This window comes from Pituophis catenifer, unplaced genomic scaffold (genome assembly GCF_029215685.1).
Source record: "Pituophis catenifer annectens isolate HBS135680 unplaced genomic scaffold, rPitCat1.0.hap2 SCAF_1, whole genome shotgun sequence".
NCBI classification, from domain to species: Eukaryota; Metazoa; Chordata; class Lepidosauria; order Squamata; family Colubridae; genus Pituophis; species Pituophis catenifer.
This window is the reverse complement of record NW_027256881.1, coordinates 32,152,724-32,179,823: the sequence shown is the minus strand read 5'-3', so window position 1 is coordinate 32,179,823 and position 27,100 is coordinate 32,152,724. Positions and strand designations below refer to the sequence as shown.

The window sequence follows — 27,100 nt, the reverse complement described above, 5'->3', positions numbered from 1 at the left end:
CCTAGGCAAAGACCAGAGCTTCTGAAACAATGTGTTCTGGATAAACAAGGCAAAGATAGTTATTTGGTCAAAGTACCAGAACACATATTTGGTGAAAATCAAAGATAGCATTTCACCAGAGGATCCTGATACAAACTGTAATACATGGTAGTGGAAATGTTTTGATTTGGGACTGCTTTGCTATATCAGGAGCTGGGCAGCTTACCATTATAGAATCCTTATGAATTATCCATTGATGATGTTATCTAGTTTGGGTAATGAAATGTCTGCATGAAAACAACCAAGATCAGACAGCACCAAGGACTCCTGAATTATTCATTGTACTGGAGGGTGCTTGAGGATAATGTAAAACCATCTGTCAGGAGATTAAAGCTCAACTAAAAGTGAACCTTGCAGCATGACAATGTTTCTGAATGGAATGGCTGCAAAAAAGGAGGATTCTGGAAAGCCCAGATCCAAATTCCATTGAGATGCTGTGAGGCGATTTAAAATGAGTCGTTCATGCAACAAAACCCTCAAACATCATACAGTTGAAAAAATTGAACATGAAGAAATGAAGGGAAAATCCTCCTGGTTGATGTCAGAGAATGGTATATAATTAAAAGAAATGCCTACCTGAAATTGTTTCTAACAAAGGGAGCAATGCCAGCTTTTACAGCCAAGCGTGTATTTTTCCATAGAAGTAAATAACATAAATGTCAATTTTTTGTTGAATAAAGGATTGCAAAATCAATTAGTCATATTTTTAAATTACATCTCCTATATCTTTATATATTGTTTGAATTACAATAAATTATTGTTATGTCTACATATTTAAAAAAAAAAACTTTTCAGGGGTGAAACTTATTATTTTACATAGCTATATTTCCTCAATCTTGGCATATGTTTTCCTGCTCAGTTAAACTACTCAGAGAATGTAAGTAATTTGGTACCGTCTTTCTCCCCAGTAAAATAATGCAGAGATTTTTTTTTCCTCCAAAACAAAGTAGATCAGAATAACATACCTACTAGATTTTCCTAGGGAGTGTGAAGCATATAGAAATTGGAGATGGGGAAGATTTAGGGACTCCTGCTCAATGAGATCAAAAGGACCAACTTGCTACATTCCAGGTATTTACAGTATGTGCAATCATACCTCATTATACATATCCTGCAGTCTAGAACAGCGGTCCCCAACCTTTACAGCTTGACGGGGGTTGCCGGGGGGAACTGGCTCCGTGCCGGCCTGTCGCTTGTATTAGTTTTGCTGTGCGCATGCACGTGTCCACCAGCCCACCGCTTGCATGGCTCAGATCTGAACTGGGCCAAGGCCTGGTAGTGGGCTGTGGCTCGGGGACTCCTGGTCTAGCATTATACAAGTCATGATCATCATCTGTGTGACAACTTTTCAAATATTTCACTTATTCTCTCATTAGGGCCAAACCTTCCTAAATTCTTAAATTTCTTCATAGGAATCACACTGTTTGAGTTGGGCAGTCTTATAAATCTAGTAAATAAATAAATAAATAAATATTCCAACTCACTCCTTTTAATATCCTTTTTCTTAATTTGTCCTGCAAACAGTTTGTATTACCCAGAATTGGACCCAAGAGCAAAAGTTAGATCTGACCTTTATGCTATTTGAAACCAGTATTTCTAATTTTACTATTTTCCTAGCATTGTATTGCATAAATCAATTCAAAATATGAAATTCATACACTTTAGGGAAAACATACCTGCATCCATCAAGGCTAGACTCCCACCACAAACAGAAGCCATTGATGATGACCCTGTGGACAGAAATTATAAGATATCCCTTAATGCATTGTCAATTAACACTACCTTTCTAACATATATTTACAAATGAGCTGCTTTCCCAGTGAGAGCCAGTTTGATGTAGCGGTTAAGGAATTCTATCAAACCCAGAGACCACCAAGTTCTAGTTCCTCCTTAGGTACAAAGCCAGCTGGGTGATCTTAGGTCAGTTAGTCTTTCTCAGCGCTTGGAAGCAGGCAATGGCAAACCACTATTGAAATTTTGCCAAGAAAGATGTAGGAAATAATCCAGGAGGTCACCAGGAGTCAAAACTGACTTGAAGGCAACTTTCCTCCTCCAAATGTTTCCCAGTAATATGAAGAAAATTCATAACTGTCCATCAACTTTTTATTTCTATCTCTTAGATGTAGATTCTTCAGTCATTCTAGATACAAGTTAACAAAGTAGTAATCCCAAACCTTGATGCATTTCAGAAATTTAAAAAAAAAAGCTTGGAATAGGAGTTGAGGTATAAGAGTTTTAAACATTATAAACTCTATTTTTACCAAAACCACAATGCAATTTTCTACTAGAGATAAAAAAAGGCTACAAATCCCTTCTCCCAAATCCTAGAGATTAAAGCAAATTATATAAAAAAGCAAATACCATTTGATTCTAATACTTCTGAAGTAACTCTTATTGTGAAAGGGAATTTACTTGGAATCACCGATTTCAAAGCCTTCTCTGCAAGTGCACCTACAGGTAAAAATAATGTCATGAATACAAAGAATACTTAACTTCAATATAAACAATGAGTTGCCTAAGGGTTTACTTACCATGACCAAGTTCTCTCCTATTTGTACCTGAAACTCTGCCAATCTCATTAGTTGCATATGGAGGGAACTACAAAGAGAAGGAAGACACTTTAAAAGTCAGTATTTATGTTAAGATACAGAGCCAGAAATTCACACCACATGCATACTTCAGAATTTAGAAATTATTTGCACATTTTAAGTGGTTCATTTATTTCACAGTTCTGAAGAAAAATATTGGCTCTCACAGTCCACTGGAATTAGACTAGATGTTTATATCATAATAGTTAAACTGCATCTAACATCTACTGCTTGAAATAACTATAATACATACATATATGCATCTATTTGCCATCCTCCATAAATCTGTGCAATATATCCACATATAAACACACACACACACACACACACACACTGCAGATGCTGTTTAGGAACAACCTGAGGGGTATTTCATAAAAGACCTTTAGTAAGTGATCATGTGAAGTAATTGCTTTTCAGTGGCACAAAATATTCTCATTTACAGACAAGAAAGGGTATAGCAACTTCTAAATGGTCATATACAGATAGTCCTCAATTTACGGCCACAATTAAGCCCATTTCTGTTGCTAAATGAGACATTTGTTAAGTGAGTTGCCCCATTTTATGACCTTACTTGCCACAGTTGTTAAGTGAATCACTGTATTTGTTAAGTTAATAACACAGTTGTTAAGTGAAACTGGCTTTGCTTGCCAGACGATTGCAAAAGGGGATCACATATCTCTAGAACATTGCAACTGTCATAGATACGAATCAGTTGCCAAGCATCTGAATTTTGACCACATGACCATAGGGATGCTGCAATGGTCATGTGAACAATGGTCATAAGTCACTTTTTCCAGTGCTGTTGTAACTTTGAATGGTCATTAAACTAACTGTTGTAAATTGAGGACTACCTTTATCTGACTCTGTACTGACTCTGACTTGATGCTTTTAATTGCTGTTGCCCAAATCTAATCTACTTCTCTCAAAACCTCTCAATGAATTCACAATTTAGCCCAATATGATATTTATGGCTTAACATTAGATGGAAACCCAAGTAATGTAACTTGTTTAAGTGGGAACCCAGACAATGTTGTTTAAGTGGGAACCCTAGAGGTAGTGGTCACTTGCAGTGTATATTAATTATTTTTCTTCCTAAAAATACTCAAAGCAGAGTAATATATTAAAATCTCATTAAAAAGGCACAAAAGTATCACGATACTTCTAGCAAATGCAAGTATTAAAAGTGCACAACAAATACAACAGCCAGAGCATTATTATTACAATACAGCTGGTCTTTCCACAGAAAACTCTGGAGTTCCCTTCAGATCTGAATAAACTTATGACACAGAGGAATTTTCCTTTTAGAAAAGCAATGTGGAATCAGCCCTAAGTTCAAGTACTGAAGTTTATTGAAGTTTATTGATTAGGCATCCTTAAAAATAATAAAATTCAAGTGAAACAAAGAAAAATATCATACCTCATAATGAAGCATAAAGTTTTTTTCTTTTATTCCACTAAAATAGAAATAAAAAGTTATATAGCTGTATATAATTTAATCAATCCATTAACATTTAAATAAAACTACTTTGTTCTCTTTCACAAACCAACCAACCAACCAACCAACCAACCAACCATGAAACTCAGGATTTAGGGCATGAGAAACCTCATTTTCCAAGCAACTTTCCCAAGCCATAAATTTCTGCAGAATCCTTGTAACTTTCAGAAGCAATTTACATTTTGAAGTAAGTTTAGCTTATAGTAATGTATAATAAATACATTATTATGGAGCCCTTTTCCTGATTAGACCAACCTCTTTTCCGAACTCAGAAAACTAATCTGATGAACCAGTATGAAGTTATATTTTTAAAACTCAATCTCCCTAAACCTGCTGTATCCTTTATAGGAAATTGTCTGAAGAAGTGATTTTACACTCTGTGTACACTATGTGTCCATCCACGTATGCACATATTGATTACAGAAATGTGTCTGCATTGATATTTTAGTCATCTTTTCGTAAGATAGTGAACAATGTTCTGAGCACTCTCACAAGGAGGCTTGTCTGTTCACAAAAATGACTGGCATAACCCATCACGGAAAATTAATTTATAAAAAAATGTGAAATTGTCCATCATCTTCCCTTCTAGAATGCTGGTTTCTAATCCAACATTTTCTCTGTAAGAAAACTTACAAAGAAAGCACTGGGCTGCAATGAATCCACTTTTATTTTACAGCAATGCACCGGAAGCTTATATTATGCTTAGAAGCATTCTTATAAATACAATTATTCTAGGAGATGACATTTTGGTTGCAACTTTTCATTAAAAAAAAAACATTGTTAAAAGGTATAGTGAAGCTTGTAGGAACAAAGATGTTGGAGACATATATGTATTCAAGTACCATAAACCATTGTCCTACAGTAAGCCAAAATTCTTAGTTTATAAACTAAGACAATGGCACTGACAAAAGTGACAACTGGTTCTGACACTTAAAACTGTTGCAGCATCCCCACAGTAACATGACAAAAATTTGGGCGCTTGGCAACTGACATGTATTTATGATGGCTGCAACATACCAGGTCACCTTTTGCGACTTTCCCAGATGGCTTCTGACAAGCAAAGTCAATGGGGATGTTTAATGACTGCATGATTCACTTAATTGCAGTGATTCATTTAACAACCATGGCAAAAAGATAATAAGATTGAGCACAACTCACTTAACAACCACTTTGCTTATCAATAGAAATTCTGGTTCCAATTATGATCCTTTGCCAAGAACTATCTGTATTATGAATTAACATGATGTGAAAAGTTGCTTCCCATGATTTATAAACAATATAATTTAGGGGTCCCCAATCTACTGGTCCTATTCGCAACAGCCCCACTAGCATGAGGGTCACAAGCGCTCAGGGCCTCACCTGCGTGAGTATCACGGCAACTTGTGCCCTCACTTGCGCAAGCATCGTGGGCACTTATGGCCCCAGTCATGCAAGCGTCATGGGCACTCACTGCCCCACTCGTGGTTAAGTAAGGACTATCTGTATAAGCAATGTTATAATCAAATGATCCAGCAAAGAGCAAAAACTGGCAGTGTAAAGAAGGTAGAAGGAAAATATACAATGGGACATACCTGGCTACTGTAGTGATAAGATCAGATTTAATACTTGATTCTAATGAATCAAATGTAACTGTACAGAGGACCTAAAAATTAGCCAAAAAAGAAATGATATTATAAAACCATTTCTCTTTATGGAAATTAAATTAAATTACTATAAAATAAAAATGATAGTAACATAAAATGTCAGAAACTCAGTGAAATTATGTTTGCCTTCATTTCAAATGTTTCTGAGCTGTACTTGTTTAATATTATACTACAAATATAAACACTGAATATTCAAAATTTTAATCAAATATATGCACAAATAACTGAACTTATTTTTCAGAAGGAAAAAATATATGAAAATATTTACTCTTTTTACCAGTTTTAAGATCAAGAAATCTCATCACACATACTATTCATCTACAAGAACCTTTTCATTCATTGACATGCATATCTCATACATGCAATTTTAACAGCAATGCAAAACAAAACAATGCCCTCTAATTTCTTATGCACAAAGAAAGCTAGGGATAATTTTAGAGTAGTAGTCAACTTATTTCAAAATTTTGTAGTAGCTTAAAATCATAAATTTGGTTTTAATTGCATACTAACAATATACCACTATTTGCAGTGTAAGATTTTTTCCTTCTTAAGACATAGACTCATGCATGCATCTTCCCGAGTCCCTGAGCATGCAGGTTTTTTCAAATGATGATAAAGCTTTAAATCTTGAACTTGTTCATATACAACTTGAGTTTTGCTGCTGATTATATCCCCCTTTAAATGCTTTTACCAGGATATCAGCCAAGCCAACAAACAGAAATAAATATAGTAATTCTTTAGAAATGGAACATTTAAGAAATGTTTAAATTTATAATATTCAAAAACAACAGAAGTGAATACCTGTGTTTGTCCCCTTTGAAATAAAGCTGAACCATGCAAAGTTTTAAACAAGTCCACTTCACAACTGATATTTCTAAGTGTATTGAAATCTCTACCATCACATCTAGAAAAATAAAGTTAAAAAGAAATATTTTTTATTTCCAAAGCCTTATTTCACGAACTTAAATACAGAATGCATCCTTTGATTTAAATCCAAGAGCCGTGTTACCTATTAGAGCTGATACAGAGTAGAGGAGTACATTTATTACAACACATCCTGTTTCTACTATTCAACTGATGTGTAATATACTGGAGTAATATTCAAATATAGGTCCAATTAAAATAGGTTGTCAACAGCTTAGACCAAATCAATCGACATACATTTTTTAAGTTTTTAATCCAGTATAACTTTCTAGAACACATTTTTTTTCTGGTTCATCATGCACATGTTCTCCTGTTACGGATTCTATTCTTATTGGGTCATGTACAAAGCATGAGATATTTCAAAATCACATTTTGCCTTCCATTAGCATTGAAAATAACTCCACTTAATGACAATCAATTCCACATTTACCTTCGGTATTCATTCATGATAAGATTTCTAAAGATTTCCTTGGAAACAACATTAAATGATTCCGTGATTTCATAAGAATCAGCCCCTGGAAACTTTTCTGGAGGTTAACATAGAAGAAAAATTATTTTCTGATTTAGTGAACAGCATCCATTTTAGCAACAAAATAATTAGCATGGTTTTATATCTTTTTCCTTCAGCAGATTCAAAGAGAACAGCTGAGCAGAAATGAAAGCAACCAAATAGGAAGGAAAAAATATGGTACTTGTATGTGTGTGTGTATATGTATATGTATGTACACACACATACAGTATAAATATATATATTTAAATGTATACATATATATTCTATTTTTCTTATAACCAACCATCTTAGTGAAACTCAAATCTGTAGTTCTGTGGACATCTTACATGGATGTTGATGATAAACAAACATGTGTGTGTGTATTGTACAAAGAAAAAAAGTCCAGGCATAACAAAAAATAGAATATTCATCTTCTTTCTCACATACTAGGGTTTGTTTTGTTTTTTTTACATCCAAGGAATAAGAACATTCAATCAGGCTAAACCCTGTAGTCTGAAGTACTACATTGCTCAGACATTAGTTTATCACCTTAGTAAAATCTGGGTTAGATTTAGGTTACTGACATATCTGTGAAAAAGAACCTGTGCCTTTTTTTTTGCCTATTAGACATAGATCTGTACAGAAAAAGTCTATCCAAAATATACTTCATAATATGCATGTACATAACAATTATTAGGCTATCTGACCTTTTAGCTGTTCTTCTGTTTCAAGCCTGATTTTGTTGATAGCTTCATCTCTTGAAATCTAGAATGCAAAATGACTATGTATTTATTAAGTTTATCTTCTACCTTTCATCAATAGTGATCAAGATGGCAAAATACAAAATCGAATCCAAACACAATATCCTATTTATTAAAATGAGAATATATAATTAAGAAAAAAATCTACTAGTTCAAAATCATATCAGAACCTTAAATGTCTTGCTGAATGATAATACGGAGGCAGAAAACACTACCTCATTTGCAAGCAATTCTAAAGCCTGCAGCAGATATGGGGAAAATGCTTTCACATTCTCACTAGAGGAATGTCTAAGAGTGGCAGGGAATTTCTCATGTACAAGAAAACTATATTCAGGATAAAAAAAAAATTACATACAAATTGTATAGATTACGGTACTTTAAACCTATTGCAGATGGACTAGCAGTTTCCAATCTTTGATGTGGACCAGAGTATTATCATTGCAAGCTTTTGGATCAAGAGTCAGTAACCTGATAACTGCAATTATTATTATGTATCTAACAATACTACTGGACACCAAAAATAAATTGGAAGTTATAAAAAAATGGCTAAATCCATGGATTTTACACTCTCCTGAGATTTGGGGTATTTTAAAATAATGTGGGAGATTTATTTTTAATTTTATTTATTAAATTTATATGGTACATAGACTGTACATGGATAACCTGGAATATCTTTGCAGACAACAGTGGTCCATGGGCCGTGGCCTAGAACCCACTGACATTTATAGCTGAGCCGCGGTGGCACAGTGGTTAGAGTGCAGTACTGCAGGCTACTTCTGCTGATCACCGGCTGCCACAGTTTGGCAGATCGAATGTCACCAGGCTCAAGCTTGACTCAGCCTTCCATCCTTCCGAGGTGGGTAAAATGAAGACCCAGATTGTTGCGGGCAATATGCTGACTCTGTAAACCGCTTAGGGCAGTAAAGCACTGTGAAGCGGTATATAAGTCTAAGTGCTATTGCTATGGCTATAGCTGGGAGTGGACCTGTTTCATAAGAAGCAAGGTGAACTGAAACTTTATGCATTTGTTAATACTTTCATTTTTTTCTCATAAATATAGATCTTAGATCTTGCTGACACATGCTGTTTTGTTAAAGAATTGCTGCCAGATGTTATACTAATTGAATTTTTACACTGCCCAACTCCCAGTGTTTTGAATCATCTTTTGCCTCTTGAAGCTAAGATCAGTATGTTGCCCTACTGGGATGCACAAAGAAAATCTAGAAGGGATTATATGAATGCAAATACTTACTTTATCATGTGTGAAGTCTGAAAATACTGCTGTGACTTTTTCAGATGCAAGTCTTTGCAGAAGTGGAGGAGGAAGCATGGAAAAATAAGAAAACAATGTAGCAAGTTCATACTTTAATAAGTACTTCATTCATATTGTATATGTTGAATTTTCCTTCTGCTTTGAAAGAGTAAGCCCTCCAACCTAAAAAAATTTGGTTTAGTAAAGTTTGCTTTTAATTTACAAAATAAGCTGAAGCGAATATTTGAATTATTTAGCAAAGCATTCTAGATCACATTTGCTGCTTCTACTCAAAATGAGCATTCAGTATTAAAAGTAGATTTTCTCATGTGCTTTGGTTTCAAAAAGATCCATTTGCCATTTAATAAATGTTTGGTATTACTAAGTACCTTTCTCATCATTAATCTATTTAATCAAAGGTTTCCTGTACAATAATCCAGCAAGTATCCAAACACCTACGTTTAGAGCACAAAATATATATACTAGTATATACAAAAAGTATATACTAATAAGATCTATTATATGCATTTGAAGTCCAAAAAATAAACATTGATTTAGCAAACAAAATCTTCTCAATGTTATGTTGGACACAATTTAGATATTTAGCTTCATCCTTTGAAATTAGAAAAGAAGCCAGGTTCATTTTTAGTAAATGAACTGGTTTTGATAACAGCTTTCAAGTGCAGTATACTCTAAGCCAGGGGTCCCCAACCCCCTGGCTGTGGCCCATTACTGAGCCATGACCTGTTCGGAACTGGGCTGCGCTGACACACGGGCATGTGCATAGCTTGACTTGCGTGACTGGCAGGCACACACGTGTGTGCACAGCTCAACTTGCACAAGGGACAGGCCAGGTTTCCCTCTCCCCCCCACACCCCGGCCAGGCTGCCAAAGATAGGGGACTGCTGCTCTAAGCAGTCCTCTGCTCCAAATTTCTAAGCATGTTTTTACACTCTTCCCAAGCCACAAATCGGTATCTAATCTGGTTTGGGGGATAATGGAATATTAACAAAAAAGAATGATGCAGATTTGGCAGTCAACTTCAGGGTATGAAACCAAGTAGAACTCAGAGCACTAAAGTGCTACGCCACTAATGATCTGACTTTACATAACCTCGTAGATGCTAGGTCTAGGACATCCTTGAAGAGGTCTTATAAAGAATGTTATTCATTTAACTGGAAGAGCGCTAAATGGCATACATTTTACAACCCTATTAAGTACCTGCTTTACTAAACTTTTTTAAAAAAGGAGTTTGCCTAATTTGTTCTTAAAGTATGATGTAGGAGTATATTAAAACTCTACATGTACTTTCATTTTCTTCTAAGTTTGTTTTTCACTGAAACATTTTTTTTTCATACCTGTAACGTTTCTGCAAATTTTGCATCTTCAGAATTTAACTTATCCACCTCTACCTATTCATATAGATGGTCCTTGAGTTACAATCACAACTGAGCCCAAAATTTCTGTTGTTGAGTTTTGCCCCATTTTATGATCTTTCCTGCGACAGTTGTTAAGTGAATCCCTGCAATTAAGTTAGTGACATGATTGTTAATTGAATCTGGTTTCCCCATTGACTTTATTGTCAGAAGATCACAAAAGATGGGACACTGCAACTGTGATAAATTAGTTGCCAAGAGTCTGAATTCTGATCATATGACCATAGGGATCTACAATAGTCATAAATATGAAAAATGGTCATAAATAACTTTTTTCAGCGCCGTTGTAACTTCAGTCACTAAATGAACTATTGTGAGTTGAGGACTATCTGTATAAAATGGGATTTGAAGAAAGTATATTATTTCTGTGCCGCTTCAGTCATTTGACATTAGGCAGCATATGTTTGTGTGCAACTATTATGTAGCTACAATTATTTTTAAGTAAGAAAGAATACAAGAAGCCAATGCATATTCAATTACGAATCTCCAGATGCTTGTGTCCACACTTACTGTTGTGCATATTTCACAATCTCCTCAGGGGCAGTGAATAACTTCTGGTCAGTTCTCTTTTTGACTCCTTGCTCTCTTTCTAGCTGCTGTATGCCTTGAATGATCTGCTGGGTATGCTTCAAACCTACTTTGATGGCATGGCAGAAATCTTGTTGCAGGATGTTGTCTGCTGCAGCTTCCAACATAACTATTGAATAAAATTGAGAGGTAGTTTTTTTTTTAAAATTTTTTTTTTATTTATATGCCGCCCTTCTTCGGAGACTCAGGACATCTTACAATGCATTAAGCAATAGCCTTCATACTTTTGTATATTTTATACAAAGTGAGCTTATTGCCCCCACAACCGGGTCCTCATTTTACCTATCTTAGAAAGGATAGAAGGCTGAGTCAACCTTGAGCCTGGTGAGAATTGAACTCGCAGTAATTGCAGGCAGCTGGAAGCTAAATACTACCTTTAACAGTAGCATTAGTTTGCTGTGCCACTCATGCTCAGATTAATCATTCCAACAGCTTTCAGTATGGAATATACTAGCTATTAACAAAATTTCTAAGTAAAAGAAATGGCCAGCCTATATTATGTAATGAATTAAGATAATGACTTAAGATTCACACATATGAAAACTTAACTGCTTTGCTGTAAAGAAATCTATCCTATTTCACTTAGCTTTTTCTGCTTTGGCTTGGAAACACTATGGTACTTTAGAACCTTCCTCAAATAACAAGTTAAACCAAGTCACTGGCAAACAGCAATAAACATCAGCAAAAAATACTTAAGTCCATACTTCAGACAGCTAGCTTCTTTGCAAGATTTTTCTGATTCAGAAGTATTTAGTATTTTATTTAATGAACCTATATGGCTGCCCATTTTGCAAATGCAACTCCGGGTGACTAACAAAAAATAATAAATTAATAACAAAATTAGCAAAGAATAAACAAACTGTTCTGGGGTAATAATCTTGAAAGACAACTGTAAAAAAAAAAAAGCACTAAATGCTTAACAATTGTGACAAAAAAGTACTATTTGAAGAAGGCATTGGGGATGAAACAGATTTAGCATCTAAAAAAAGTGTTTAAATCAGGTACACCAAAAAAGTCTTTCAGAAGAAAAGTGACAAAATATCATCAAACATGTCTTTCTGGCTAATTGTCAGGGTTGGGGGCGAGTAGCACATACAGTATTGTTTTTCTTCTTTCCCCTGTTGCTGGTTCCAGTCAGTGTTGATTGGAAACTAGAGGTCCTGCCCTCAGCGCCTACATTGTGGGATGCCAGAAGACTCTCTTCACTCCTGTTCAACATCTACATGTAGCTGCTGAGAAGTTATTGGTAATCATGTGGTAAGGTAGGGCTGTCAAACTTGTGGCCTGCAGGCCGGATCCATCACGTGCTGGCCATGCCCATGCCCGGTTTAGCAAAGGGGGGAAGTCATGTCACATGATGACTCTGTTTGACACCTCTGTGGTAAGGTATCATAAGTATGCTGATGATACCCAGCTGTAAATCTATACACATGGTAAAGTCAATGCTATTGACATCCTGTCTTGGTACCTAGAGGATGTAGGGGTTTGGAAGGGGAACAAGCTTCAGCTCAACACTGGCAAGATTGAATGGGTGTGATGGAATGTGTCTGCAAAGAGGAAGGTGCTGTGATGGACTACAATACAGTGACAATTTCCCAGGACAAAGGGAACATAGGAGAGGGGATGAGACAAGAGGCAATACAGCCCAGAGTTGGATCAGAGAAAGAGATTTAGGACAGTCACTCCCTAGAATTTCTAATTATTTCTTCAGTAGTGTAGATTTAGTCTGGCAAGATTATATGGTATTTATTTATTTATTTATTTAATTTTTATACCGTCTTTCTCCCGAAGGACTCAGGGCAGTGAACAGTTAAAATAACATACATATAAAATGTGAATATAAGATGATTAAGCCAAATTGGTTCATCGGTTAAGAATCTTCAGCATAAAGATTTAGAACAATTAGAAGATATTTATGCCAGCCCGGCCTCGTGAAATAGAAAGGTCTTAAGTGCACGATGGAAAGTACGAAGATCTGGGATCATTCATATCCCTGGGGGTAACCTGTTCCAAAGGGTAGGTGCCCCCACAGAAAAGGCTCTTTCTCTGGGAACCACCAGTCGACATTGCTTTAGTGACGGCACCCTGAGGAGGCCCACCCTGTGGGAGCGTGCTGGTTGGTGGGAGGTTATTGGTTGAAGAAGGTGGTCTCGTAGGTACCCAGGTCCTAAGCCATGGAGCACTTTAAAGGTAAGAACCAACACCTTGAAGCGCACTCAGAAGACCACCAGGAGCCAGTGCAGCTCGCGTAGGAGAGGTGTTACATGTGAGCGCCATGTCGCTCCAATATCACCCGCACAGTTGCATTCTGGACCAATTGGAGCCTCCGCGTGCACCTCAAGGGGAGCCCCATGTAGAGAGCATTACAGTAGTCCAGACGGGAAGTGATGAGGGCATGAGTGACTGTGCGTAAGGAGTCCCGATCTAGAAAGGGTAACAACTGGCAAATCAGGCGAACCTGATAGAAAGTTCCCCTGGCCATGGCTGTCATATGCTTTTCTAAAGACAGCCGCGTGTCCAGGAGGACACCTAAGTTGCGAGCCCTCTCCGTGGGGGCCAATGACTCGCCCCCAATAGTCAGCAATGGTATCAGCTGGCTATATCGGGACGCCGGCAGCCACAGCCACTCAGTCTTGGAAGGGTTGAGTCGGAGCCTGTTTCTCTCCATCCAGATCCGCACGGCTTCGAGGCACCGGGACATCACTGCAAGGGCATCATTGGGGTGGTCTTATTTGTATGAACAAATAAAGAATTGAACTTTTAGCTATATCATTTTTGGGTTGAACTTGGCAACAGCTTTGGATTTTGGGACCACACAATTTTGGAATTTATCATGGATAGGGCTTCACTACCTATACAGAGCCAATGTCCTTCTGGACTCATGACTACTGCTCAAGGAACAGGTTGCTGTCATAGCAAGAGGGCCTTTGTACAACTTTGGGTTGTATACCAGCTGTGCCCATTCCTGGATTGGGGGGCCCTAGTCACTCATATCTTAGTTGCCTCCCACATTATTATAACATTCTACATGGGGCTGCCTTTGAAGAGCATTCAGAAATTTCAGATGGTGCAAAACACATCATACCCCTACTCTGCAAAGCAGTTCAAAATACACATTATTTCAATAATCTCATATAATTCTAATATGGGATTATAATTTCCAAAAACAAAATTTCGTTTCTTTCAGTTTCTGGCAAAAAGTCCAAAAATGGTTTCCATGTAGAAGTAAAATTGTTCAGTCTTTTTTAATCAAAGCTAGGTAGTCCTCAACTTACAATTGGGACCAGAATTTCAGTTATAAATTGTGACCAGTGCTGTGGAGTCGGAGTCGGAGTCGAGGAGTCGGAGTCGGAGGAAATTTTGGGTACCTGGAGTCGGAGTCGGAGTCGGCAAACAATGCACCGACTCCGACTCCTACTAAATTTAGATTGGAATTTTAAAAAAAGCAAGTTTAAATGTCCCAATTCACAAAAAGTTATAATTAATGACTTCTCTACTGTAAGAATAAAGACCAATGCATGCAGTGCCTCACGTAACCGCAAAATGAACACGTTAAGTGACCGTGAAGAAGCATGCTTTTCATGTGCTTCACTATAAGGCACGCAACGCACAATTAGGAGTGGCAATACTTATACTTTCCATAGTGTTGTGTTCTGCTGTTACAGGGAACGCAGCGCCCATGGGTAACCTAGCCTCTCACTGATAAGGGATTAAGTAAATATGTTTTTTGCAGGACTAGAGACACTTGCATAAGTGAAGGGAATGGAGGGTCAATAGTTCAAGACTGAAGCTGTAAACCATTGGAAAAACTGCTGTCATTCAGCTAAGGCTATAAAAACTTGTAACTCTGATTGTTAGCTTAAACTTTAAACATGACTAAACACTGTTTAAATTTATGAACCGGCCAAATACTCTGTTCAAAGAAAATACATTGTATGTTTGTATGTGTGTTTCTAATTATTGTTATTTATTCATATTTGTTCTCTTTTATTCTTTAAAGTTTAACAATTCATTCTTTATCTTAATATCTTTATATTTGTTTGGGGTTGGCTTTCTTCCCTTTCATCTTTTTTATTGTACAGCAATCTTTCTCCTCAAACCTACCACCTCTCTCTTTTCTTTCCTTCTTACTTTCTCTTCCTCACCCTCTTCTTCTCCTCCCTACTTCCTCTTCCTTTCTCCTTCTCCTCCTCTCTTCCTCCCTCTCTTACCCTCACTCCTACTCTAATTTCCCTTCCCTTCCTTCATCCCTCTCTATTGCTGTATCCTTTTATGTATATGGACTACTCAGAGGGCTGAAAAAGTTATTTCTGACTGGTCCTCTCCCTTTTGACCAGTCCTCGAACTTACGACTGTCCTCACATTTTACGTTTTTGCCCTATCTTGTCACCATGGTGAAGAGAAGCAGTTGTGAAATGAGTGACATGGTTGTTAAAAATGCTGCACGGGCATAAATGTGAGGATGGTCATAAGTGTGAGGACCAGTCAAAAGTGCGAGGACCTGTCAGAAATGACTTTTTTCAGCCCTCTATACACATAGCCATGGCCACCCGGTCACATGACCAGCTAGCCACACCCACCCAGTCACATAACCTCCAAGCCATGCCCACAAAATAAGCCACGCCCACAGAACTGGTAGTAAAAAAAATTAGAACCCACCCCTGGTTGGGGGTCACCACAACATGAGGAACTGTATTAAAGGGTCGCGGCATTAGGAAGGTTGAGAACCACTGGCTTAGAAGAACTTGGTGGAACAGCTTCTTGGATTCAACTGTAAGTGTTTATATTGTATAGGACAAATCATGTCTAGGTTTAGTGCTGGGATATATAGCTTATTTGTTTGTATAAAGCCATGTACGTACAACTTACAAGACTGTGTATGTTGATATTAAAAATCTAATTATATGCCAGTTAGTATAACATATTTTATATTTTAGGGAAAGAGGCATCCTAAACAATGGCAAAAAGACTGCTAACAACAAACACAACAAAGTCTACTGTTTATGAGCACTTTGCATTATCAAGTGATGGAAAACATTACGTGTGCCAATGTATTAGAAAAGATGATGATGGTGAAAAACAATGTGATGCAAAAATTAGCAGTTTCAGTGGGCCTGATAAAAATGCACCTACAAGAGCATCAAATTTGAAAAGACACTTACAGCGTTTTCATCCCAAAGTGTTAGAAGCCGTGAATGAGAAAGATAGCAATGAAAACATTGCATCTACTTCTGTGACAAAAAACGTTCAGAAATCTACTGGAGAACAATCACAAATAAGAAAATTCTTTATATCTGACAAAGTTACCATAAGGATGACACCAGAAAAATTCAAACACCACATTATTGAAATGGTAGTAAAGAATAGTGTACCACTATCCTTCTTTTCACAGACAGCCTTTTTAGGCCTAAATGGAGAAATGGCAAAAAAACTTGGTGTTTCTCTGGAAAGAGAAAGTATAAGGAAACTTATAATTGAGGAGGCCAAATGTAAAAAGGAAGAACTACAGAAAGTTATGAAAGGACGTTTTGTCTTCCTTAAAATGGATGCATGCACACGTCACAGAGTCAATTATTTCGCTATTAATGTTAGATTTGTGGATGAAAATAACAAAACAATAACACGGACCCTCGGAGTAAAGGACACTCAGGCACATCACACCAGTGATTACCTTCAGAAGTTAGTGGAGGGTGTTCTAGAAGATTTTGAAATTAAAAAGGAACAGATTTTATGTGTTGTGACAGATAACGCTTCTAACATGTTGAGCACAATTGAGAAGATGAAGGCAGATGAAGAAGGTATCAAACAGATATTAGACTTAGAGGAAGACAGCTCTGCAAGTATTAGAGAAAGTTTAGAAACTGAAGAGAATGCTGACATTTTTTTAGACAACTTTGTTGAAGAAGCATTGAAGCTTGCTACTATTCATCATATGCGATGTGCTGTTCATACACTGCAACTTGCCATAAGAGATGGATTAAAAGATCGCCATGCAGCTACATTAATTGGCAAATTACGGCAAGTAACTGTTGCAGCCAGGGCCCCAAAAACAGATGCAATTTTGAAAAGACGTGCAGGAAAAGGAGCCATTTTGGATCAAACAACTCGCTGGGGAAGCACTTATTTAATGGTGAAGCGTTTGCTTGAACTTAAAGACTTCATAGAAGAAATGGACAATGAAAATCTTGCATTAACTGCAAGCCAGTGGACACAAACAAAAAAACTGGAGAACCTTCTTTCTCACCCCTTCACTGTCACCAAGAGGTTGCAATGTGATGATCTAACCCCGGGTAAATTCCTCTTGGAATGGAAGAGCCTGTTATATCGCCTGAACAAAAATGGAGGGTTAATAGCTGAGGGCATTGCATCTTCAATGATGAAAAGAGAGAGTCTTTTGCTGGAAAATGAAATCTTGTTAGCGGCTATTTATGTCGACCCAATGAGCCGACTTTTATTGAACAGTAAACAGATTGCTACTGGGAAAAAGGCCCTCTATGATGTAGCAGTTCGCATGAAGGGATTACGACCTGAAATACCTCCACAGGAGGATGGAGTTCTTTTAAGCAATAGTGGTAACTCAGAATCATCTTCTTCAAACGAAGAATTAGACTTTGATTCCTTCTTAGACAAAATGGAAGTTGCTAAAGGAAAGCGACGTCGCATAAGCGTTACAGAACCAGTAAATGTCCAAATAAAAAAATTCCAACAGGAGTTTTATAAAGCACTAAAAGAAGTTGAAAAGTATGATCGCTCATCAAAACTTACTGTTGAAGAAGCCATCCTTGTTTATCCAGAGATCGTTAGTGATGTGGCCAGAATAGTTACTGCAATGCCACCCACCCAAGTCAGTGTCGAAAGATTATTTTCAGCCCTAAAAATAATAAAGTCTGACTTAAGAGCCTCTATGAAAGAGGATCTGGCAGAGGCAATTCTCTTCCTTAGAACTCTACATTGAATTGATTTGCATTTGCTAAGCCTATAACTACATTTCAAGATTAATATAAACCATTTCTAGGTTTTACAGATTTTGTTTTTGGTTCATATAGATAAGCTTTGTTTTTGTTCTAAAACAACCAAATAATGTGGTTTGTATTTTTGAACTGGTAAAGTTCCTGTTCCTGATGTTTATGCCTGCTGCTACTATCCAGCAACTTGATTAATTAAATTAATAAAAAAAAATTAATAAAACTTTGTTGTTTTCATTGTGTTTGTCTTTTGCTTAAACTGTTCAATACAGTAGACTGTTGGCTTCCCAGCCAGTAGTCCTGTGGTAATGACATGTATGTTGCCTTTCTTTCCTTCAAGGAATGTATAAAATACATTTGCATATTAATATAGAGGAGTCGGAGTCGGGGAGTCGGAGTCGGAAGTACAAAAAACTGAGGAGTCGGAGTCGGAGTCGGAACATTTATCTCCCGACTCCACAGCTCTGATTGTGACAGTTGTAAATCAAGATATGTATATGACTGGATATGATTTTATGACTCTTTTTATGGTGGACACTAAGCAAATCATAACGTTGTATGCCCAAATCATGTAATTGTTAAGTGAATCATGTGCTTGTAAAAGTTGTGAATGTAAGCTAGTTGCCAAGAGACCAAAACGTAGTTATATGGCTGCAGGCCGGGAGGAGGTATTTTATGACCTCTAGAAGTGCTTTAGAGGCCATAAAGCACTTCTGAAGCTGTCATAAATCCAAATGTTCATTAAAACCAGTCTCAAGTCACGAATTACCTCTATATGTATATCTGAACCACTTACCAATATGGCTCCGAGGGGCTCCAGAAACCACTAAATTCAAAGTACTAGAAGACATTTCTTTTCGAGTGGGATTAATAACAACTTCTCCATCAATCATTCCAACTCTTACAGCTCCTAAGAAGGTATTCCATAAATTAGGATATTCCATCAGTTATGCAAATCAAACAATAAAATCAATAATTTGTGAACCTCTTCAATGTTTTTGAACTACAAAAAATACAGCTTAGATAATACTGGTAATTTGCTTTACTGAGCAAATATTTTAAAAGCTATACCACAGACAATTCTCACATAGTGCTTGTGTCTAATTCAGCAAAGGAAGGAAAGGAAATAAGGGAAAATTTGTCTTTGCTTAAACTTGAGAGGATAATAGCACAACAATGAATATAATGTATGATAAATGCTACTTTCCTGGTGCATCTCTGGCAGTTGTTTACAATCAGATTATGATAATTTAGAATGGGGAAACAAAATATCAAGTGCTAGGACGCAATCATGAACTTTTATTATAACTCCCAAAATTTTTATATCTATGTATCTATGTATCTATCTAACTGTCTGTCTGTCTGTCTGTCTGTCTCTCTGTATTTTTAAAAAAACTAAATAATAGTTTAAATTATCATCTGTACTTACCAATAGGTCCATTCCATGGAATGTCTGATAATGCAAGAGCTGCAGAAGCTAAAAAGAGTAAGAATTATTATTTGAAACTGCTTATGGTATTTCACCATGTCTAACTATTCTAGAGGGGAAAAAGATTTTAAAAATTCATTACCTGCATTAATTGCCTGTACCTCAGGACTGTAGGTATCATCTACTGCTAAAAGATTACAAATGATCTAACACAAGAAAAACAATTAATACAGTTTTAATTAACAGTAATTGAATACTAAATTTCAATAGCCTGGCAAATGGTTCAACACTGAGCAAGAATGTATCATGCCTCTTTGGTTGTTTAATGCATTTATGGGCAAATGTATAACAAATACTTGAAACGAGTTAGAGACATATTGTCTCTAACGCAACTTTTGTATTAGTTGAAAACCCAAATGATGTCCAGAAATATTATATAAATTGTAAAAAAAATTAAAGCAACTAGAAGCATGGCAGAACGTTCAGCAAAGATAAAGAAATGAGCAGATACTTTCAAGTACTCTTTCTTAGAGGAAAATCAAGTTTTACTAAATAGCATTAATACTGTCCAAAACATAACAAACTAGCATAAAATGCTGCATATTTTCACTCATATTATCAGGCTTATTTCTTCTTTCATTTTCTTTAAGTCTTTATGCTTTTATCAAATGGGAATCACATTAAAAAAAATGCTCCTCTGAATTGAAGTTGGTTTGGGAATGCATTAACAATCCACTAAATTTCCGAAGTTTTAGAGGGCACAAAGAAGAAAAGAAAATTGTTCCTTGCCACTTTCAGAAACAAAAGCAGTTTTATAACAGAAAAACAAATTGGATTCTACATTACTAAGTAGCTACTTAGCACCAATATTGCACTATTAACTAGACAGAAAATTAGAAATGACCGAAATAACCTACCTGTGTATCATAATAGTAGCCTGCTGGAAAAAGTGGTCGAATTGATCGATCTGTAAAATATAATATTTGAAGATGTTGTATAAAAAAACCCAGAAAATTTATTTATTTATTTAAATATGCTCAGATCATCTATAAAGGTAACAACTTTGCAATGTGGCTTTTATAGTAATAAAAAATCTTATTTTAGTCAAAGGTTTTCCAGAAATAGGTTTATTGCATCTATTTTTATGATCCAGTACAAGTAGTCCTTGATTTACAACCATTCATTTAATGACGTTAAATGACGTTGAAGTTACAACGGCACTGAAAAAGTGACTTATGACCATTTTTCACACTTTGACCATTTCACCATCCTTATGGTTACGAGATCAAAATTTGGACACTTGGCAACTGGCATGTAATTACCTTTTGCAACTTTCTGACAAGCAAAATCAATGGCGAAGCCAGATTCACTTATTTTAGGCTCAGCTGTGGTCTTAAGTCAAGGACTACCGGTACCTCACTTAAAAATATGGAGCTGGTTGTCTTTTCTTGTTGATAAAAAAACTAATAGTCGTTCAATGATATTTCTTAAAAATTTAAGTATTGGTGGATTTTTAAAAGCTTTCTCAATTGGTTATTTACTGATTTATCATTCTAATATTTTAATGTTTTATATTCATATTTTTATCTAGTTATAAGTTGCCTAGAGTTGCCTAGAGTCTAGTTGATGGTGAGATGGGCAGCATATAAATTTAGTAAATAAAGTTACAGTAATGAATTTTCAGAAGCCAATATCATATTTATTAAAATAGCATATTATTTCTTTAATTGTTTTTTGTGCAGACTATTGTTAAATAACAAAATAAACACCCGTATAAAAATAAGATTTTAGGGGCTACAACTCCCAGAATCCTTTGGCTATGCTGGTTTAGATTGATGGGATCTGAATCTAAAATATCTGAAAACCCATCGTACTATCTCTGTAATAAGAAAATAGCAAAAACAAAATAAGCACTATCAAAAATAACATAGATCAATCTTAAGAATTCCTCAAATTTAAATCATAGTTCTGCTATTAACCAAGAGTCCACTATCACTCCCTCCAAAAAACAACAACAACAACAACAACAAAAAACCCCAACCCAAAGGAAAAAGGTGTTGCTTTCCTATGAATAATGCCTCTATTTTGCCCATATTAAATAACAGGTTATTTACAAAATTGTTTCTAGATACTAGCTCAAGAATTCCATTGGTTTTTATGAAAAAGAAAATATGGAATAAGGCTCATTATCACTTCTGTTAGATGGCTTCCACGTATATTTTCATTAGATACAGAAAAGCATAAAGAATATACTGGTATTAGTACAGGTAGTCCTTGACTTACAACCACAATTGGGACCAGAATTTTGGCCATTAAGCAAAGTGGTTGTTAAAACAAAACATCATGCAACTGCTTCGCTCAATGGCTTCAACCCCAGCAGTGGTTGTTAAGCAATCTTGTGGGTTGCTAAGCATATGGAGACCCAAGTTAGGAGTGCAGAGTGCCTCAGGGGAGTGGAGAAGACTCTGGGAGGGTAGCTGCAGGCTGTTCAGGACTTGTTTCTCTAGTCTGGCATTGAAAATCCTGTTTGCAGCAAAGAAGCATGGGGGGGGAGGGTTGCTTTTTCCAAATGTCCATTGTGCTATATATTGCCAACTTCTTCCACCTCCCTTCCAAGGAACAGCATATGTACTTTTAGCAGGAAAGGCACAACAGAATAGGAGGGAGCCCAAGAGGAAAAGAGAAATAAAGTTTCCTCTTCCTTCTCCTCTGGTCTTTTTCTCTTCGTTCTCTGGCTAGACTCCCTCCCAAACAACTGGAGAAAGTACATCTAACTTTTTATCAAATGAAAATATCAGTGGTTTTAAATTCAGACTGACAATGTGATCGAATTATGGTATTTATTAAATTTGTCACCCATCTCGGATATGTAGTAGTTAGTATGCCAGGCAAAATGTATTAGTTTGTTCTGACCGTGACCTTCCAAACCTTATAGTAGAAAACAATTTAGCACTTGTTCTAAAACATATATAGCTCTCTTGAACAGATGCCCCAATGCTACATTAGATACAGAATAAGTATATCATTTATTGATCAAATTTATATGGCCATTTTACAAGAGATATAATTAACTGAATATGATCCAATTCAGAACTCTCTCTACAACTTGTCTTTTAAAGAAAACCAAGATTTATAAATAAGACTACTTGATGTTTATACTGCATACCTATTAATCTGCTTGTAAGAATTTCATGATCTGTAGTACCCAGTTCTCTTCTCAAGTAATTTGTAGGTATTCTTCCTACAGCAGCAGCCTTTTGCCGATAGTCAACCTAATGAAAAAAGCAGCATTTTGTTTTGAATTTTTAAGCCAAGGTGACATTTTATGTAATGAATCAGGAATAAACATTCCAGTTTATCTGGTCTATTCAGAACTATGAAAATTTTTTCAATACAGCATCTAAAAATCTTATTATTTTGACAAATGTTCTGCATTATGACCAAAAGTTATACGAAGTAGTTCTCGACTTACAACAGTTCGTTTAGTGACCGTTTGAAGTTACAACTGCACTGAAAAAAGTGAGTTATGATCATTTTTCACACTTATGACCATTGCAGCATCCCCATGATCACATGATTTACATTTGACTACTTGACAAGTAGTTCATATTTACGAGAGTTGTAGTTTCCAGGGGTCATCTAATCCCCTTTTGTGACCTTAAGACAAGCAAAGTCAATTAGGAAGCCAGTTTCACTTAACAATCATGGCAAAAACGTCATGAGACAAAACTCACTTAAGAAATTTCTCATTTAGCAACATAAATTTTGGGCTCAGTTGTGATTGTAAGTCGAGGACTATTATGCTTGGCATATAATATAATTGTCTATTGAAATACATACCACCAAAGGCAGGAACTGTGATTGAGTAGCTTTTGTTTTACTAACCGCTGTCACCATCACTGCTGTATCACCTAACTTAATTTAAACATACAAAAAACAGAGGAAACAGAGATTAATCATGCTAGTTCTATTCACAGGATTCATTACATTTTTAAAGGATAAAAATTGAGGGGAGAAACCAGCCCACAAACCTCTCAATGGTATGACCAAAATTATTTCACAGTGAAGTGAATACCTTAACCACAGCACAACCATCAGCAAATCTGGCAAGTTTTCCTGAAGATATTTCCAATTTCCTAGAAAAGGAAGAACATAAACATTGTTTATGTTTAGTTAATTTTAGAATTTTTTCATCTCAAGCCAACATCTTTCTAATTGGATGCCAGAGAGAATTTAACAGCTGCGGTGGCGCAGTGGTTAGAATGCAGTACTGCAGGCTACTTCTGCCGATTGCCTGCAATTTGGCAGTTCGAATCTCACCAGGCTCAAGGTTGACCCATCCTTCCAAGGTGGGTAAAATGAGGACCCAGATTGTTGGGGGCAATAGGCTGACTCTGTAAACCGCTTAGAGTGGGCTGTAAAGCATTGAGAAGCGGTATATAAGTCTAAGTGCTATTGCTATTTCAAAGTGACAGGAGGAAATATGCTGTGTTCCAATCCAGCCAGAAGTAATTCTGCATAAGCCATAGAACACGACCACCACAAACAGCCCAGGGAGGAAGTCAACCTGCACGTGGTCAGAACTACTTGAGATACTCCGAAACTTAACTATGCTTTGGAAAGATTCTCCAGGGGTTTTATGATCCCCGCGCGTATTTTCCTCCTGGGAGGAAAAAGAGACCCCTCCCTTGATAAGGAGGCAAGCCTTCCCGTCCGTCTTTCTTTCTTACTTGCTTCCAACATCCACAGTCGTTGCTACAGAGGTGGCAGGAGAGCTATTAAAGCCTGTGGTCGAATTCAACCGCATAAGGCGAAGGCAGCCGGGCCCCCTCAACCGAAGACCCGTAGGGCCGACTTCGCGGGAGGCCGCTATCACAGCACTCCCCACCGACTTCGCCCTCCATCTCGGCCACCAACGGCAAGCAGCACAGCAAGCAGCCATTAACGCTAAGAATCACCCGGCAAGGCTCTTGCTTCACATTAAGATACAGCTGATTGGCTCTGCGCAACAAACCCGCTCGCCATTGGCTGTTGTGGCACGCACGTGCGGGTTAGCTGGAGGAGCTGAGGAATGGAAAGAAAGGGACGAATGGAGGCGGGCGCTTCCCGCGGTTTACTTTCGATTCTCCAGAAGGAAAAAAAGAACGGCGCAGAGGTGGTCGCTCGCCCTCTAGCGGTTGGAGTTTCCTCGCAGTTTTAAAAGTTTCTAATACTCGAGCAAATCCCTCTTGCGCTTTTCCTGTTCCGGGGAGGCTGGAAAGAATGCGAGTTGGAGCCTTTCTGAGTAACATTTTAGGTTGGAAGACGGGATTGAGCTACCTGGCACTTCTAAATGAACCCTGGCTTAGATATTGAGACCAAGTGCCTGGTAGCAAATCACTTCTAAAATCTCTCTCTCACCTGGTCATTTAGAGGTGCCAGGTAGCTCAATCCCGTCTTCCAACCTAAAATGTTACTCAGAAAGGCTCCAGATGCCGACGAGAGATAAAGAGATTTTAGAAGTGATTTGTCTTTGTCTGCTTCCTAGGGCTGATATCTTCCTAGATACCAGACACCTGGTAGCAAATTGCTTTAGCTGGGCAGTTGTCCCTCCATCACAGCTGGGCAGCTGTGATGGAGGGACCTCTCTTGGGCAAAGGATCAGTTCATTCAACACTGGAAGACAGCTGAGTGACTTTGGGCCAGCCACTCTCTCTCAGCCCTAAAAAGCAGACAAAGACAAATCACTTCTAAAATCTTTCTCTCCCATTTTTATATATTGTCTGCTTCCAAGGGCTGAGAGAGAGTGACTGGCCCTTTATGCCTCTGAAGCAGGATTAGAACTCAATCCCTCTGTATGGCTCATTTGGAGAGACTTGTTATTCATGCTCAGGTAGCAGAATAATTCAGACAACTTGAATGAAAACTTTCTGGAGTTTCAGATATAATTGGATTAGCACAAGCAAATTACAGTGCATTATAGGTGCTCCATTTGTCATTACATGTGTCCTGAAAAAGCTATGCTTTTATTATACATTGTTTAATTTTATTTTTTTGAAATAATACAGTGTGATGGTGGCTTGTTTGAACATCACTAACAAAAGTTGGATGCAATTACAAAGAAAATAGTAAACCCAGAGACACAAAATTATTTGTGATAAAGGGTGGGAGTGTCTTTGTGGTGGTGGTGAAACAAAAGGATGACGTGCATCATTCACGTGACTTGAATCAGCTGTCATAATACAGTTGATCCAAATTACATAATTGTGAAAATTATGGTAATGATGATTATGATGATAAAGTTGGATATGGCTTCATTTTGATGCCATAACAATTGCAAAGTAACAGTCTGTGGTTTGGCTGATCAGTTGCAAAATGGGAAGATTCTTAACATCTTTAATAGATGAATAAAGGATCTCTACTAAATATAAATTTCTTATAAAATCAAAAGAAGCTTCAGTTTGTATTATTCATTTAGTCATTATACAGAGAGGTTATACATCACTGAAATAAGCAAAAAGAAGATTTATAGAAGACAATAAGGTCAAGGAGTATATAGTCTTGTATTCTGTAAAATCATATCTTCTATAAAACTCCAAAATCTATAGAATAAATATAGCAGCAATAACTGGTGATCTTAACACATTCCTAAGTCATCTATTAAGTGATAGCTTGCTTTTCACAATGATTCTGAAAATGGATTAAAGTGCATTGTTAACCTAAAATAACAAGTGTTGCATTTTAAAAGAGACAAAATAAATTATGTTTTTAACTGGTGTGTATGAGCCAGTTTATAGCAACCACATACATAGATTTTCTCCAGGAACATCTGTTTTCAACCTGGTCCATCAGGTATTCTAATGGTACACCCATCACCACTGTAACTACTTTGCTGCTGTTCTTTTTCCTTCTACTTTCTCCAAGATTAGAGCTTTCTCCAGAGAGTTGGGTCTTCACGTAATGCATCTGAAATAGGATATTTTGAACCTGGTCATTTGTGAGATTTATACAATCTTTTTGGGAGTATTTTCAGGAGTCCACCCATATAGTTATCACAGGGAATACTATTGCTTGCATAATTCTGATCTTTGTACATACAGACACATTACAGCATAATATCTTTTTCAAGGCCTTCATGTTTATTCTGGTGCTGGTCTGCAGTGTGTTTGACTACTTGTTCCTTTACTATGAATGGTTGAATATAAAAGGCAGAAGTCATCTACCACTTCACTATCTCCATCATCCCTTCTAATATTGGTTGCTATATACTGTACAATCTTGTCTCATTCCTTTACTATCTTAAAGCCAGTCTGTTTTTACTATGTTTTGTTCCATGATCATCCCATGCCATGTCTTTGCTTTTATAGCTGAGAATTTCTACCTCCTTTTATGAATAACATAGTCAATTTCATTTTTGTGTAATCAGTTAGGTGATGTCCATGCATAGTTTTGATTGTTGGAAGAAATAACAATGAAGAAATAATTGAATTGTCAGGAACTAATAATATAGA

The 27,100-nt window shown here is 36.8% G+C and overlaps 1 protein-coding gene across 2 annotated transcripts in view; it reads right to left on the bottom strand.

The window, feature by feature from the left end:
• The window catches only part of PNPT1 (polyribonucleotide nucleotidyltransferase 1), a 41,919-nt gene extending 17,363 nt beyond the window's left edge, over nucleotides 1–24,556 (bottom strand). The window contains exons 1-18 of one of the 2 annotated variants that reach the window (XM_070947535.1): nucleotides 24,341–24,556; nucleotides 23,686–23,746; nucleotides 23,451–23,525; nucleotides 22,777–22,882; nucleotides 20,528–20,577; nucleotides 19,753–19,816; nucleotides 19,611–19,658; nucleotides 18,978–19,091; nucleotides 11,139–11,325; nucleotides 9,193–9,244; nucleotides 7,887–7,944; nucleotides 7,120–7,216; nucleotides 6,567–6,669; nucleotides 5,694–5,764; nucleotides 4,045–4,081; nucleotides 2,571–2,637; nucleotides 2,401–2,490; nucleotides 1,716–1,769 (exon numbers count right to left, since the gene is read on the bottom strand). In XM_070947535.1, the coding sequence (XP_070803636.1) occupies nucleotides 1,716–1,769; nucleotides 2,401–2,490; nucleotides 2,571–2,637; nucleotides 4,045–4,081; nucleotides 5,694–5,764; nucleotides 6,567–6,669; nucleotides 7,120–7,216; nucleotides 7,887–7,944; nucleotides 9,193–9,244; nucleotides 11,139–11,325; nucleotides 18,978–19,091; nucleotides 19,611–19,658; nucleotides 19,753–19,816; nucleotides 20,528–20,577; nucleotides 22,777–22,882; nucleotides 23,451–23,525; nucleotides 23,686–23,746; nucleotides 24,341–24,552 (1,546 nt within the window). In that variant the 5' untranslated portion in view covers nucleotides 24,553–24,556. Of the gene's footprint in view, nucleotides 1–1,715; nucleotides 1,770–2,400; nucleotides 2,491–2,570; nucleotides 2,638–4,044; nucleotides 4,082–5,693; nucleotides 5,765–6,566; nucleotides 6,670–7,119; nucleotides 7,217–7,886; nucleotides 7,945–9,192; nucleotides 9,245–11,138; nucleotides 11,326–18,977; nucleotides 19,092–19,610; nucleotides 19,659–19,752; nucleotides 19,817–20,527; nucleotides 20,578–22,776; nucleotides 22,883–23,450; nucleotides 23,526–23,685; nucleotides 23,747–24,340 lie in introns of those variants that run through there. The other variant, XM_070947546.1, reaches the window with a different exon arrangement.
• Nucleotides 24,557–27,100: the final 2,544 nt, after the last annotated feature.